The sequence below is a fragment of the Aulonocara stuartgranti genome (genome assembly GCF_965226115.1).
Source record: "Aulonocara stuartgranti genome assembly, chromosome: 22".
Taxonomy (NCBI): Eukaryota; Metazoa; Chordata; class Actinopteri; order Cichliformes; family Cichlidae; genus Aulonocara; species Aulonocara stuartgranti.
The window spans coordinates 672501-690000 of record NC_138957.1 but is presented as its reverse complement, the minus strand read 5'-3'; the positions used below and the strand labels follow the sequence as shown (position 1 = coordinate 690000).

The 17500-nt window shown below is 42.7% G+C and overlaps 1 protein-coding gene across 2 annotated transcripts in view; it reads right to left on the bottom strand.

The window, feature by feature from the left end:
- Nucleotides 1-5772: 5772 nt before the first annotated feature.
- LOC309698878 (uncharacterized protein) overlaps nt 5773-17500 on the bottom strand; it is a 16839-nt gene continuing 5111 nt past the window's right edge. The window contains exons 2-5 of one of the 2 annotated variants that reach the window (XR_014274199.1): nt 12593-12679; nt 10204-11977; nt 7594-7658; nt 5773-6475 (exon numbers count right to left, since the gene is read on the bottom strand). Coding sequence is in view for 1 of the 2 variants with exons in the window: in XM_082521632.1 (XP_082377758.1) it covers nt 6469-6475; nt 7594-7658; nt 11805-11977; nt 12593-12679 (332 nt within the window). In the remaining variant the exon portion in view is untranslated. The remainder of the gene's footprint in view (nt 6476-7593; nt 7659-10203; nt 11978-12592; nt 12680-17500) is intronic. The other variant, XM_082521632.1, reaches the window with a different exon arrangement.

Below are 17500 nucleotides of genomic sequence, written 5' to 3'. Positions count from 1 at the left end.
CGTGTCCTTCTCCCCTCAGCCCCAGATGGTCGTGGCTTTTTTCCACTGTCACCAAGTTCCTGTTGTTTGATTGGTTTTCTCTGTGTTACTGAAGCGTTTGTACCTTACATTATAAAAGCACAGTGAGGTGTGATTTGGTGTTATATATAAGCCTGAATTGAAAAAACGAACACAAGTATACCACAGGTAAACATGTCGTATGTTTGAGAGAAAAAAAGACTTTTTTAAAAGTTGTTTTCATGATTTTATCCAGTGATCACATTTTTGAAAAAGCTCTGCAGGAATTCTATATAGTGTAGTTGCCTCTGGCTGGGTTTTGCACAGAAGGTTGTTTGTATTTTATTTCCTTTTAACACAACAGGACAGCAGCAGAATGAGACAAAGACAACACAAACTGTGAAGCAGTATTTGGAAGAGGAGGATGGCAGGGATGTGTGCATGTGTGATAAAAGAAAGAACAACAGTAACAGAAGACCCTTATCCTCTAACATGCTGTAATTTAAAGATATAGACATGTACATCCCGCTTACATCTACTATTAAAATTACACACACATACACAGGAGGCGGTCCTGAGATCTGCTATTGATTATAAGCTGTCATACAAACACATGTCTGTATGAGTAACTGCCAGTCAAAAGTTTGGACCTTCTCATTTAATGGTTCTTCTTTATTTTACTTTCCAGGAGGAATTACGAGCCCCGATCATCACGTCAGTGGAGAGAGTGGACAGCTTCCGGTACCTGGGTGTCCACATCACTCTGTCATGGTCCTGCAACATCAACACCCTGGTTAAGAAAACCCGCCAGCGTCTCTTCTTCCTCAGAACACTTAGAGACTTCCATCATGTGGTTGACGGTGCTCAAGAACTTCCACTCCTGCACCATCAAGAGCGTCCTGACGGGAAACATCTGCACCTGGTTTGGGAACAGCACCAAGCAGGACAGATCTGCAAAGAGTGGTGAAGGCATCATTCGATCAGAGCTTTCCGACCTGCTGTCCAGGTGTAGGACTCATTCACCGCACACACTGTTTATCTGCACACCTCTTATCATTTCTCTCTTAAATTGTTATTTGCACATTTTTTTTACTGTAAATTTCCAAGTTAAAATCTGTCAGTTCTGTCATGATCTGTAAATTCTTTAATGGTCTGCCATTGCACAGCAACAAGCATTTCAACACGTCATACTGTGTATGGTTGTGTGTGATAGCTTTATGCTACAAACCTATTCACTGGAACGTTAAGGACAATTTAATTACACAGCAAAGCAAGACACGAGTAGGCAAAGTTCTTCATGTTTCTCGTGCACGGGAGAGAACTGGACAAACGCCGTTCCTTCGCTTGACCCCAGTTGCTCTCATCTGCTCCCCCGTAACACTGCTCTTTTATTGAGGCTACATGAATATGCATAGGTGCATTAACATGCGACGTCTACATACACACAAAGAGTACCTTGCCTGTGCATTGTGTGTGTGTGTGTGTGTGTGTGTGTGGGGTCAGAGCGTGACCCCATAAACGACTTCCCTAACCCTGCTGGTTTGGAAGTCCAACAGTTCATCTAAACAAAAGGCTCTTAGCCTAAAACAGATATAGGCACGTTTCTCCTACCATAAAACAATAAGAGCAGGTACGCCCTCTCCCATGCTCCCAGAATAAGGGTGTGAATGCCAGAACACTCTGGAATGCACACCAAGCCTTTGCAGACTGCTAAAGATCACACATCCTATCACTACACAATCGATCATACACCTCTAAGCATATATGGTTAAATATTTCTAAGCATAAATGACAATAAACAATATAAATCTGACAGTGTGTGTGACAAACAATATTTGAATTTGATTATAGATACAAACTGAAGACATCAAATATTTGGAATTATGTAGCAAAGAGAAAATTGATAAATAACTAAAGATGTTTTATACAGTGGATGCAAAAGTATTCGGCCCCCTTGAACTTTCCCACATTTTGTCACATTACAGCCACAAACATGAATCAATGTTATTGGACTTCCAGGTGAAAGACCAACACAAAGTGGTGCACACGTGAGAAGTGGAACGAAAATCCTACATGATTCCAAACATGTTTTACAAATAAATAACTGCAAAGTGGGGTGTGCGTAATTATTCAGCCCCTTTGGTCTGAGTGCAGTCAGTTGCACATAGACATTGCCTGATGAGTGCTTATGACTAAACAGAGTGCATCTGTGTGTGATCTAATGTCAGTACAAATACAGATGCTCTGTGACGGCCTCAGAGGTTGTCTAAGAGAACATTGGGAGCAACAACACCATGAAGTCCTGCTTTTGCAAGCCACTGTATTTTAGATTCCTGACAGTAGCCGCCCTTTGCCTTGTTGACAGCGCTGCAAACCCTCGGCCTTCTCTCATTGAGCTTCATGATGTGGCCACCTGAAATCTCACAGGTGAGCCTGTCAGGGTGCAGTTGTGGAGTTTCTTGCCTTCTTAATGGGGTTGGGACCATCAGTTGTGTTGTGCAGCAGTCAGGTTGGTGCACAGCTCACAGCTCTGTTTGACAACTGATACAAATCATATTATGGCGAGAACCAATCAGCTAAGTAAAGAGAAACAACAGCCCATCATTACTGTAAGGACTGAAGGTCAGTCAGTCTGCAACACTGCTAAAGCTTTGGCCCCAAGTGCAGTCGCAAAAACATCAAGACTACGATGAAACTGTCTGACATGAGGACGCCCCAGGAAAGGAAGACCAAGAGTCCGTCTGCTGCTGAGGATACATTCATCTGAGTCACCAGCCTCAGATCAGAGCCCAGATAGATGCCACACAGCTCCAGTAGCAGACACATCTGTACATGTTCAGAGGAGACTGTGTGAATCAGGCCTTTATGGTCAAATAGCTGCTGAGAAACACGACTGAGGAAAAGCAACAAGAAGAGATTTGTTTGGGCCAAGAAACACGAGGAATTAGACCATCTGTGCTTTGGTCTGATGAGTCCACAGCTGAGATCTTTGGTTCCACCTGTTGTGTCTTTGTGCGATGGTGAACGATGGTCTCTACATGCACTGTGAAGCCTGGAGCAGGAGGTGTGATGGTGTGGGGGGGCTTTGCTGCTGACACTGTCGGGGATTTATTCAAAATGGAAGGCAGACTGAAGCAGCATGGCTCCCACAGCATCCTGCAGCCACATCCCATCATTTATTCTTCAGCAGGACAATGGCCCCGAACACACCTCCAGGCTGTGTGAGGGCTCTGTGACCAAGAAGGAGAGATGGAGTGCTGCACCTGATGGTCTGGCCTCCAGTCACCTGACCTAAACCCAGTGGAGATGGTTTGGGATGAGATGGAGGACCAACAAGAGCTCAGCATCTCTGAACTCCTTCAAGACTGTTGGAAACCTTTTCAGGTGACGACCTCGTGAAGCTCATGGAGAAACTGCAGAGAGTCAGCAAAGCAGCAATCAAAGCAAAGAATCTAAAAAATAAAACATGTTTGGAGTTATTTCACTTTTTTCTACATAATTCCATCTGTGTTCGGTCAAATTTGTGATGGCTTCAGTGAGAATCTACAATGTAAACAGTCATGAAAATAAAGAAAAACCATTAAATCAGAAGCTTTGTCCAAACCCTTGACTGGGCAGTTTATCCTTCAAGCTCGGGTCCTCTACCAGAGGCCTGGGAGCTTGCGGGTCCTGCAGTATCTTAGCTGTTCCCAGGACTGCGCTCTTCTGGACAGAGATCTCCGATGTTGTTCCCGGGATCTGCTGGAGCCACTCGCCTAGTTTAGGAGTCACTGCACCGAGTGCTCCGACTGGGACCACTGTTACCTTCACCCTCCACATTTTCTCGCGCTCTTCTCTGTGTTAGGGTACCTGGGTCGTTGACCCAGTGGTTTCAGTTTTGTACCTTTTTATTTGTGTTCTTATCTTAGTTTATTTTTGTGAAGGTTTTGGTTTCTGTTTTGCATTTCTATTTTTCCCCAGTTCTTCTTGGTGTGTGATTATGTGGTTCTTAGGTTTTGGTTTCCTTACTCCCTCTATTCTGTGTCCAGTCAGGGTCTGTCTGCCCTGGTCCCACGTCTCTGTTCCCTCTGTTGCAGTGTCTGCTTGTGAGTCTGTGTCTGTGAGTTCAGTCTGTTTCCTGTTTTACTTTGAAAGTCTGTGTCTGTTGTTAATGTGTCTGGTTGTGCTTCCCTTGTCTCGTTAGCCCTGATTTGCCCCAGCAGTGTTTCCTTCCTGTTTCCTATCCCTGATTGCTCCCTCTGTGGTCGTGTCCAAATTCATGGGCTGCATCCTCCTGAGGACCCAGCCTTCGCGGTCTACGTGGGCCGGGTCCTCAGAAGGTCGGGTAGGCCGGAAGTAAACGGCCGTGAAATTGGACGGTCTCGCCTTCTGATCAGCGTCGCCACTGTCTCTGTGGAGTTTAATAAACTCAGCCGTCTGCTCCGTGCTATCTAAAATATAACAGGACACTGGTGTAAATTCTCGACTGTCTCACACTTCTGTTTAATCAGTTTTCTGTTTGACGTTTATTCAGCTGTGTGAAAACCAAGGAGGAACCCACCCGGGGGATTAATAAAGTTTTATTTTATCTAATCTAATAACTTTAATCTCAGCCAAACCGATTTACTCACGAACAAACAAAACACTGAAAAAAGCCCAACAATAACATTTTTAGGTTGTCTAAGTGACTTATATATCACGTTTAACCCGAGCAGCGAAAGTCCGCGATGATCTGAAAATGATGTGCCGGGAGTTGTGCCGTTCTCGGCCGCATCAGTAACCCTCGAGCTCCCGGCTAGCTGTCGAGCTGGTGGGTAGCAGACGTCTCCGAAAACGTCGAAGCACTTTTGCAAATATGCGATATCTTGATAAACCGAGCAGATATTTGATGTTTACACAGCTACTTTCTCGCCTGAAAATATGTTAAAAGTTTATTTTGTGACCCAGAAAGATTAATAAGAGTAATTTTAAAACTTAGTAGCGGACGCCATTGCCAGAAACTGGAGTTTGGCTGGGCCGCGCTATGAATTCTGGGATATGGTGGGCCACGAAGGACACACCCGACCCATCCTTCAAATTCGGGGAAAAGGAGGACGCATTTGTCGGCTGCATTCAGAGGAGTCTACGAATTTGGACAGCCTTCGGCTCGTCGCTGTGACGTAATCGGTCTACAAACGCGGCCTCAGGAGGAAGCAGCCCATGAATTTGGACGCGACCTGTGTATTTAAGCCCTGTGTTTCTGTGTCTGTGTTGCGATCTACCCTCATTCATGCTGTGTTTTCTGGCTGTCTGCGTAAGTTGATTTGGAAGTTTGCTACTTTTTGAGTTCAGCATTAAAGCTGTATTTAAGTTCACCTTTGGTTTCCGTGAGTCTGCATTTTGGGTCCTTTTCCTGCCTGCACACAGCCTTCACATCTGAGCGCTTGGTATTTCTCCAGCTTCTCGTGTTCCTTCTTCCTGATGTTGCTGTCATTGGGAACCGCTACATCGATCGCTACGGCCGTCTTCTTCATCTCTGCCGCTGCTAGAAAGCCCTTTTGGATGCGAGCTGCCACATTCACAAACCTATAGAAGTCCAGGTGTTTTCTTCTTCATGCGGATTTTCTGTCAAACTTATTTTGCTGCTACATCTGAAACGTTTTGGAAAATGTTTATTTTTTAATAAAAATAGTTTTCAGCATGTTGTCGATGGGACTGCAGTTTTGTTTTTTCGAACAGGAAGATCAAACATCCAAATAAACAATCAAACATGTCGCTGACAAACTGATGATTGTAACCACGGAGGATGCTGGGGTCCACTTTAAATACTTCATCTTTATTTGTTTATATATAAATGTATCTGCAAATATGCTCATTCATACAATCGTGTTTTTATTCTGTCACTTTTGTGTCTTTTTTATGCAAACAAACAGGATTTAGAGGAAAACTATAAACAGCACAATCAAAAATGTATCGCAAGTCAAATAAATCTGTGATTAAACTGTGGATCCAAATCCGCTCCTGGATCCTGAATATGAACAGATGCAAACGTTTGCACAGTGACGGTTCTGCTGTAATAGAAATCTTTCAGCTGACGTTTCACAGTTCAGCCAACAACACTTGTGATTTGGAGAAAAAATGAAAGCTCCAGGCCCCCGCTGACCCCGTCCATCAACATGTTTATTCTGTAACACAGTGCTTGTTTGCACTCAACTACAAACACTTATGTTGTTTGTTTGCACAATAAGGACACAAAATAACTTCATATTGTCTTTAAAAACATCTTTTTATTACAAATATAAACATCTTTTCTAAAGTATGGCTTAATCAGCAGTTCCATCAAAAAACGTCTTTACGTATAATAAAAATGTCACCACGTAGTGAAATCTTCCAGGCGTTTGTCTGCAAACTTTCTGAAATGGTTCAGGAAAGAAGCTCTGTGATTGGTCCACCTGCTCCCATGAGGAGCCATGTTCACTGAGGACGGAGCTGAGGGGCTTGTCTCGACACCTGTCACCAGCTGCAACATGAAAAACATCAAATCAAACATCAAACTGTGCAAATTCAAAGAAAACCAAACGCCTTGTAACGTGTGGTGGAGATGAAGCCAGCCGTGGAGGTGTGCAGGTGGATCGTCAACGAGCCACGACTTTCCACAAGTACTCGCTTGTTTGAAATATTACAAATAAAACAGCCAGCTCTGCCACACCTTACTCCAGAGCGCACTAGTGCACCTACACACGGAGGATCCATATCAGAGATGGTTCAACGAAGAAGAAGAAAAAGGGGGCGACCTACCAGCCATGACACAAGAGGCGCCACCATGTGGCGATACACTGTATTACAACAGCCACAACAGCAACAGCCTGAATGTTTGCTTCCATCCATTCATGCTGTGACAACAGAAGCTGATTGGTCAGCAGCTTTCATCTACTTAGACTGAAAGTTGTGCATTTCCATGTTTAAGCACATATTATATTTTGACAAATCAACTATATTAAAGATTACACACATGTGACCGAAAAGAGCAAAGTCAGCCCAAACAAATCTGGATACTTAAATAATTTGCATATAATTACCGAAACAAGCTTTGGATAAATATATTTCCTGTGGTCAGCCCGTTAAACAAATACGCTCCAGTGGAAGCTGAAAAATAGTAGAAAATCTGACATTTCTATGATTTTCATTTATTCATGAACTAAAAGGAACAAAAGACTCCACATGGAAGAAGAGGAGGGGAAACCTTTCCTCCTGACAGCAGACAAACTTTCATTCAGCAACTTTTATCTGATTGAATCATTGGAAATGCCAGACTCACTCTCACCACAGACACACTTCCAACTTTTTATCAAGTTGTTGTAACATTTGGATTCATTATTAAAACTAAAACTCTGTTAATACTGAACTCGTTGGGCCTCCATGAAGTCTTTGTTTTTATGACTCCAACAGCAAAAAGTTTCAGGTTTAACTGAACTGGGATCAGACCTGAGCCGCATTTATAGTTCTTACTGAGGAAACTTCAGCTTTAACGCTGCATGTTATGAAGAGTTTGGTTCTCCTAATGTTTAAATGATCTGAATGTGTGCGTGCGTGTGTGTGTGTGTGTGTGTGTGTGTGTGTCTGTGTGTGTTGGCTCACAGTGTGTGTTGCAGCTGCTGCAGGACCAACAGGATCACCAGAGTCCAGAGCAGCGTCCTGATTTCCTGCAGACAGTAAACACATCATCAGCTTGTTAAACGGTTAAATAGTCTTCATCATCATCTTCAGTGGGTCATAAGTGACATTTGACAACATATTTATTGTTTTTGTTAGAAAGTTTGACCATGAAGCTTGTTAGTTGTTTTGTTATTACTAGTTTACTGTGATTATATGTTAAATAACTGTGGGGAATAAATAATTTTTCAGTGCCTCAATAATCTATGCTTTTTTATTAATAAGTGCTATAAAGTTATATAGTGTAGTAGTGGACACAGCCCTGAAAATAAAGGCATGAGACCGTGTGTCCTTGGGGAGTAGAGAGCTGCAGACTCTCGCTCACGCCTGGGAAAAAGTAGATAAGAGGGGAGCATCTCTGGTGGAAAGTTACTGCGACACTGTTGTTTAGACTAGAATGAGAGAGCTTCTGTAATAAAGGGGCACACCAGCATTTTGAGATCTGCAGCAACGTGTTGTGCAGGACGCATCTCCCTTCTAGAAGTAATAAAGTGTTGAATGGTCTACTGAGCAGTGTGCTGTCTTCCATCGGCTGCCTCTGAGGAATCAAAAGAACTCGTGAAGTGTTGATATTTATATTTATAGAATTGTTGACTCTTCATATGTATCACTGTAGGGTCGACCTTACAGTAAAAAGCACCTCGAGGTGACTGTTGTGGTTTAAAACGGAATCTCTTGTTTTTAATGTTCATTTATAACATAACTACAACCGTTTGTTCTACTGAGTGTGGACTGAGACGGGTGCACCAGTTAGTGACATGTTGTCACTGTTTCTGTTTGGTGTTGTTGTGCTAATAAAGCTTCATCCTGTGGTTGTGTATGAAACACAGGAGCAGAGATCTCTGTCTCCTCTGTTTGTGCCACACGGTGATGCTTCTGCTCTGAATAATGAAGAGTTGTGATTCTCGTTGTTCCAGATGGAGGTCTGCAGCGATCTGATGTCATATCCCGTTAAGACCACTAGGTGTCACTTTTGGTTTGTTTCCAATAAATAGAAGTTTATTGTATTTTTCACATTGCTGCTGTTTTTGAGGTTGTATTTAAATGATCTATGTTTGTTATGTTTATTTCTTCTTTGCTGATTGTTGTCTGTAATTGTTTTACTGTTTGTGTTTGCGCAGCCACTCGTGATGCTCTTTGAAGGACTTTTGTTAAAGCTGCTGTATGAATAATGTTGATTTTAATGTTTTTACTGATCCAGACAAATCAGAGCACAGATCACAGACTGTGGACCTTGTAGGAGGGGAGAGGGCACAGCTCACCCACTGGACATTGGACGTCAGGTCTATATTGGGTCTGCCGGTCCATGACCAATTCTGGACATCTATAGGACGTCCAACAGTGACCCAACCTGGACACTTATTTGGACATTGTGGAGAGGTGCAGGAAATGTACATGATTAATAAATGCAATATTTTTTAATTTACAAATGTCAACATTGTCGTTATCAACATGACATGAATATGGATAACTAGTCTTAGCCTGTTGATTCATTCATGTGGATCATTTTTGGTTATTTTACATTTTACTGATTTTCTTTAAATGTTTTATTTATTTTAGTTAATCAGCTTATTTGTTTGTAACCAGGTTAAAATTGTCATTCATTAAAATATGTGTTTCATACGTTTAAAAGAGCATTTGCATTATATAAGGTTCATTTTTAAGTATCCTGTTTTATTGTGAAAAGCCTTGTCAGAGGGCGTGAATGGTGCTGTGATGGTCGCCTGCTCTGAGAGACGTTGTGACAGAAAGTATGAGAAGTTTGTTCATCAACTGGACCATCTGCTCAGAAAACTGTCTGCAGATCACGGTGGATTACATACATGTAGCAGCGTTATGAAAACGATGTCTAAAAGGTGTCTCTGTTTTTAAAAGACTTGTACAACAACCAAATTTGGACTATTTGGAGCGCGTACACAGAGGTCCTCCCGACAACAGCAGACAGAGGACGTCAAACAAAACAGACGTCGCCTGGCGTCACAAAACAACCCGTCAGTGGACCAAAGATGGAGGTCCTCAAATGACATATAAAGACGCACTTTGTGCAGCGGGCAGCCTAATGATGAACAAAAATCCTTCTACAGGCTCCTGGATACTTTTCTAAACTCTAGCATTAGCTTTGATGAACATGAAAGGTGCGTTTATAGAAACATCAGCAAATTTGAAAAAAAGGTTTGTTGGCTCTAAATAAAGTTTTGGAAGTTGAACTTTTATCACCATCTTTGGATGAATCCTGGCAGAGATTTAAATTCAGGACCGTCAGAAAGTTTAAACTTTTCGATTCTGTTTTATTTACACAGAGCTAAATCACAGTAACAGTCGCCTCGAGGCTCTTTGTACTGGAAGGCACAGAGCAAACGCCAACAATCATATGACCTCCTACGAGCAAGCGCTTTGGCTACAGTGAGAAGGAAAAACTCCCTTTTAACAGGAAGAAATACAGACATGCAGTGGAAGAGAAACATATTTTTAAAAATAGTTTAATTCATAAACTGGGAGTTAAGTGAAACCGTGTGTGGTTTTCTGAGTTTCAACCTGAAGGTTTGGCTTTGACTCAGGGTTTGGTGAACCATGAGGCTCAGCAGAGTTCTCAGCCTGACCACAGAAACCTGACGGGGACACAGAGGCAGGATTATGAAATGTTTTTCCTCACAGAGATCAACAGCAGTTTGTGAACTCCTTTCTTCTTCTGTGGTGCAGATTTATGGCTCTTTTGTGAGTTAATGGATGCTGGAACTCAACCAAAGTGAACTTGACAAGACCAAGAACAGCAGACCTCAGATCAGCTCTATGTAATGTTTAAACATGAACAGATCCTTTGCTGTCCTGTTTCTGCTGTTTTTTTACTGCACTCGAGTTGTTTTTATTCACGGATTTGAGAAGCGTTGTGTTTGTTGGTGCCAGCAGAGATCAGACCTATTCTTTTTTACACAAAGCAGATGGGCTCAGTCTGCAGGCAGCTGCTCAGTCAGCACATCTATAAATACCAGCAGAGCTCAGCTTGGATGTGGATCAGCAGGTCCTGCAGCTCCGATCCAAACCTGGAGCTGAGGAATCATGAAGGAGCTCAGCAGAAGCTAAAGAGTTCGTTTTCCTCAGAACACGATCGATATCTCTGAACGCCGGGCTTCTCCCGGGAGGTAGATGCACGTTTGGGTCAATTGAAGGTCGGATGCACAGCCCGTCACTCATTTTCAATACTGAGACTGTCTAATCAAATCTCTCAACACAACAGGACCCTCCCCACCTTCGCTGTGCACTCACACACCTTTAGTGTGGAAGAAGTGGCGAAGCTGAAAATTACGAAGGTGTATGAGAGCCACTGAAATGAGAAAAGAATGAAGCTGTTTGTTAAGCCAACATTAAAATACATAATTCATTTATACTTTTCAACTGGATTCAGCAACAGAGGAATACTTGTGATTTTGGCTCAGTAGCACCACATTATCATAAGACTTTAAAGAGATGCTGTTGTGAACTGGCTCTGTTCAGAAGAGAAACTGGATCAATAAGGATATTTATCAAAGTCACTTTGTTTCACATCTTACAGGCAGGCCCAACAGGATGAGGGACAGATGGAGGAAGGTTCAACTAAAGCAGTGAGAAAATAGATAGAGCGACATAATCAGGAGGGGAGAGATTCTAGGATTCAGGTAAAGTGAATGGCTGCTTGACCATGAGCTACTGCTAACAGTAGCTCATGGTCAAGGGTGGCTGTAGCTCAGGCGGTAGAGCAGGTCATCTACTGATCGGAAGGTTGGTGGCTCGATTCCTGGCTTCCTCTAGTCTGCATGCCAAATATCCTTGGGCAAGATATTAACCCCAAATTGCTCTCCGATGCATCGGACTATGAATGTGTGTGAATGTTACTTAGAAAGTACTTAGAACAATGTGCTTGTGAATGGGTGAATGCACAAGTTGTATAAAGCTTTGGGTGCTCAGAAGAGTAGAAAGAAGCGCTATATAAGAACCAGTCCATTTAACAGCTAAAGTGGGACCTTTAATTGTCACAGTGCGACTAAGATGTTCCAACCCAGCAACAGCTGTACCAACCTGATTCTAATCTGCTTCAATAAACACCAAAAATGCCAATTTTCAGTCACAGTCAGGCCCCGCCTCTCAATACTCGCTCTTACCAAACATACAGGAAATGGTGCAGTGCCGTGAGCGTTGACCCCCTCTGTTGTTCTTCTTGTAATCACCATGGTTACAGCCACTTCCTCCTCTGGTCCTCCAGTGTCCTCCGTAGTTTCGTCTGGATCGAGGTAGCGTTCCACAAGTCTGTCCAGGTCCTCGCTGCTCGTATTACCTGCAAACACCAACAAACATCCATCAGCTGTGCATCACCTCTGAAAGCTAAACGACTCCCATCGTTTCACTGGAAACAGTAACAATAATAATAACTGATGGGCTGTAGATTTGAAGTAATAAAATGTTTCATTCCATGTTCAGAGTTTGATACATTTTTCTTAGTTTTCGAGTTGATGAATCTTTTTTGTAGATTACTTGGATCGTTTCAAACATGCAAGTGTAACAAATATGCAACTGAGAACTCAGTTTATTGCATATTTGCACATGTTGTATACACTGTTGCTGATATTGTGGCCCACCATTATAGACCCTCAGCAGACCCTCAGCATGCCCCCACCGGGCTGCCCTGTCAGGCTGCACGTGTCACACTGACAAACAGTGATGTCATTTAAACATCAGTCCATGCAGTATTAACATCAAGTTACAGCTGAAGAATGTCAGCTTTACCTTGAACAACATGTCAATAATGAAGAGTCTAAATTAACTTCATATGTCTAAATATGTTCATATTTAACTGTAACTAAAGCGGCCTGGTTTACCTCGGTGTTTTCAGACGCAGCGACCTGTGGGAGAGAAATCATTTTCTTAGTGAAGAAACTTAAGAGGGACTTACTGAAGAAGCTGTACTCAAAGGTGGAGTTGTAGTCAGAGTCGTAATCTGGAGATGATGTGAAATCATCATAATGCTGGGCCCAAGAACCTGAGAGCAAAATGCAGATGAGTGAGTGTCTGTCTCTGAGACAGCTTCAGTGTTACAGGGTGGAAGCTTCTCAGCTGAGCTTCACACTGAGACCAACGCTCTGAAAAACAAACGATCAGGAGAAAAATATTCAAAATAATCGTTTTCCACTTCAGACTGTTTCAAATTGATGTTTCTCTTTCTTTCATTTCTTCTAATTGTGAAAAAATTAAATAAAATCAAATACATATAAGTTTGATTTGATTTAAACAAATTTCTTAATGTGCTTTCTTTAGTTGTAATATGACATTGTGGTTATTTTATCCTTTTTATATCCTATTGTGTTAAGAAAGAAAATGAAGCATTTGATTTATTTATCCTGAATTTAATCTTGTGTCCTGTCACTTTGAGCTCTGTGAAGGTTTGAATCGATCTCCAGTTTCTGTTTTCTTCCAATACCCCCCCCGCCGCCGCCGCCGCCGCCCAAACAGCAGTACAACAAACCGTCTGTGTGTCTCTCAAATCATATAAAAGTCTTACATCACATGACCAATGAAAAGCATGAGCTACAGGAACCGTTTCAACATCACAAGTTTCAGTTTGACTTGATTATGAATAGAGAAGCATTCGTGTGTCCATCACTAAGCTGCAGCTGGTGAAGCAGACCTTAAATAATCTAATGGATTCATATTCTGTATGTATTTGAAACAGGAGACTCTAAGAAATGCTCCGTGAGCTCTGGATAACTGTTAAGGTTTGTAAAAAGTGTGTCTGACGGCGCAGACTCGAGTAAATATGACTCTCTGACCCCGTGAAGCTCCGTTGAGGAGTTGTCTCATATTTTCAGAGTTTTGGATTGTTTCCATTACTCCATGCATCAAAGTTATTTCTCCACTGGCCTCCAGAAGAAACTGTGGGGAGTGTTTGTCTTCAGATGTGAGCCTCAGCATGTTTTCACAGACGTATTATTGTTATGAATCTATCTGCTCTGGAACAGCCTGGACGCCACGTTCACCGCACCTTGTTTCAAGTTATTAACATTTCCAAGAGTGACCTTCTCCAGCTGTGAGCTTTACTGTAAACGTAATGTTAAATCACACAGCGGAGGTGTCGGAGCTATGCTGTGTTGTCTAACACTGCACAGGTGTAGAACAAGTTTAACCTTCAAGGAAAACTTTACCAAATCTAACATTTTATTCAAGAAATGAGTGAAAGCTGCAGCTCTGGAGCCTGTCCCAGCTAGCACAGGGCGAGGGGCAGGGGGACACCCTGGACAGGTCCCCAGTCTGTCACAGAGAGACAACCATTCACACCTATGGGCAGTTTAGAGTTTGCAGTTAACCTAACCCCACTAACTGCATGTGTGTGGACTGTGGGAGGAAGCCGGAGTACACGGGGAGAACATGCAAACTCCACACAGAAAGACCTGATGCTGGAACTGAACTCAGGACCTTCTTGCTGTGAGGCAACAGTGCTGTCATCGTCGTGGTTTTGGTTTGATTTGGTGTCATTGCTGTCTTCAGCTAACCTTGGCTCAGTCAGGCGAGACTGGAGAAGTCACCTGGATACTGATCAGTACAATCAGCTTTCTTTCCTGGTTTGTTGAGGATGCATCAAGACATTCTGAGTGCTGACTTTTGGCTTTGACGTGAGATTCAGATGCTGCTCTGAGATTTTGAACTATCATTTCCTGCTTTCTGTAACAAAGACGTGAGCCCAAAACGATGTGACTGGGTAAACTTTGGTCACCACAGGTTATAAACAGGGCCTGGAGGGTGCTGGGGTTGTTTCTCAGACAGCAAAGTGTAATAAGCTGGAACATTCATAGTAAGACAGCTTTAAAGTTTGTCACTGTGTGATTAAAAGTTTGCAGCTTCCATCACAGCTGAAGGATTTTGGACATTTCTTCCGGCCATGTGACTGATGTGAAGAGACACGCCATCAAGGAGCATCCGACAACCACAAGCCTCGCACAGGACACGGCCGAGCGTCCGCAGACAGCAGAGGAAGTCTCACAGAAAAACATGTTTACCACAAAGAAGGACAAACTTCTCTTAGATCAGCACATCTGGAAAACATGGACGATTCAGGAAAACGCATGAAGAGTCGGAAACTCAAAGCAAGTCATGTGAAGGCCATCACTGTGGGAACAACATGGATATTCAGCATACAGGAAGGCTTTTAAACAGTTTTTAAAGGGATGAAATATAGATTTCTGTGGTGTTGGAAAATCTCAAAACTGAGTTTCTGTCTTGGAAAAGTCGGGAAAGTTTGGAAAGATGGGAAAACAAGGCTCAGAATAAGACTGGTGGTCTGCCCAGATTTGGATGTTATTGTTAAAAGCATGGACTTCTCTACTTCACCTGAGCACTCAAAGCATTTTGCCTCATTCACGCACTCACACACATTCATGCAAGCATGTATGTATACATGAGTGCTACGGGCACCCTCACACAACCAGCAGGGGGCGCCGATTCTCCGCTCTGTGCCACTGAAGCAGGCGGATCGAGGCGCTGACAACAAGAGGACCGGTTGTGGAGGGAAGAGCGATGAGAAAAGCCTTCAGTCACATTCTGGTGGGAATCCTGGTCCCCAAGGATGCTCCTCTTCCTCCCTCACATACATCAGCTGAGCCCAGAGTTTCTCTGGGAAAAGTTTCTGCTCACTGTCTGAACACCATCACACTGATTCATGAAAGAGTCTCAGAGTCTTATCTCCACAAACACAAATAAAACTTCACTTCCTGTTCACTCTGCAGCTCGTTAAATCCCCTTTGTCACAAGTTCAGTCCTCTAACAGTGATCTGTATAAACAGCGTGTGGCTGTCACCAAAGTTTTACACATCAGAAGCTTTTTTGGGGGGAAAACAAAACCATCTGCTGTCGTCTGATGAATATCAGGCTTTTTACCAAAGTGACGCCAGGAGCCAGAAACCCAACTGTAGTTTGGATTAAGGAGAAACGTGTTTCTCGTGGAAACAAACTGTAGAGGTCGACATCTACACAGCACTTTAGTTAACGAAAACCTCGTTTGGATGCAGCTCTTCCGAACAGTAGCAAAACAACTTAACTCTTTCTGTCATGGATGTTTTCAGGTCTGGTTTTCTTTAATCGCGCTCCACCGAAACGGCTCTACTTAAAGTGTGTGATGATGTCTGAGTACACAGTGCTGGTTCTGTTGGCCTCACTTTGATACTGTAGATTACAGCATCATGATTCCTGCTGGCGTTTTAAAATAGTTCATGTCAAATTTATCTGAAAGATCTTGACTGTTTTTGTGACGTCTGCCTTGTGGGGTCCCTCAGGGATCCGTCCTGGGTCCAGGTTTTTTTTTGCTCTATATTTTCCCCCGAGGCCAAAATCATTAGGCGTTAATATCTCCAGTCATCTCTATGATGTTGACATTCACTTATACTGTTCTTTCAAAGAGTTTTATAAATTGTCTAGTTTAAGTAATTGCCTGTCAGACAAACGACGATTTCTCCAGCTAAACTCTCATAAAAGAGAAACTTTGATTACTGATAACGTGATTTCAGAAATCAGGCAGCGTGTCAGCTTCTTAGACTCTTCTGCTGAATTGAGCTTCAGACTCCTCGGTGTCATATTCAACAGTTTAATGTGGTGAGAGCGTCTCTGAGCTGTTTCTATCTTCTAAGGAATATTTCAGCCTGCTGGTGTCAGAGGCTGAACCCGAGATGATTCTTCATGCTTCCTGTTTGCATTACTGTAACTGGTTTTTAATTAATCAGCTTTGGATCGTCTTCAGACTGTGCAGAAAGATGCGGCCAGACTTTTAACTGCCACAAACACAAGATCACACACATCACTCCAGGTTTGGCTTCTCTTCATTGGTTGTCAGTAAATTTTAGGTTTCACTTTCCTGTCTTCCTTCTCTCACCCCAACCGGTCGCAGCAGATGGCCCCGCCCCTCCCTGAGCCTGGTTCTGCTGGAGGTTTCTTCCTGTTAAAAGGGAGTTTTTCCTTCCCACTGTCGCCAAAGTGCTTGCTCACAGGGGGCTAATCTGATTGTTGGGTTTTTCTCTGTATCTATGAAGCGCCTTGAGGCGACTTTAGTTGTGATTTGGCGCTATATAAACAAAATTGAATTGAATTGAATTGAACTTTAAAATGTTGGTTTTAACCTGTAGGATCCTACATGCTCAAGCTCCCCAGTATATCTGTGACCTGCTGAAACCAGCTCTAAGTGTGATTAGGCAGCGTGACTCCACTGACTCTTTTAAAAATCAGCTGAAGACATTTTTATATTGACAAGCTTTTAATTGTTTTCTGTTTTACATTGTTATATATTTTATATCCATCTCTTATTTTACTGTGAAGCACTTTGTGATTTATCTGTGAAAAACGCTTCATAAATACATTTTACTTACTTAGTTACTTAAATATAAAAACAGCTGCTGGACTGCACTTGATCCTGAAACACATGAGGACAGGATCTCAAGTCCGAAACCCTCAGCTGACCTCTGAAGGTCTGAATAGAAACTCAACATGATGCCTGCATTCTCAGAGATGTTAGTGTTCCTAATTAACACACAAATGGAAGCACAGCTGCTCTGCAGTTACAGTTTCCACCTCAGAGCTGCAGCCATCAATCTCCCAGAAACGAGTTTGAACTGGACACTTCCTGTTAGGTCTCCTTCACTGGGTTTGATAGAAAGTCTGTGCTCAACAAGAGCATTTACATATCTGTAATAGTGCCAGAAGCCCAACAGCAGGACAGGACGTGCACAATTTGGAGATTCCAGCCAGTTTGACCAAACATTTGACAGTTTGGAAAAGAAAAGCGGCGACTCTCTGTTTCAACATAGTGTTCAAGCACACTTAA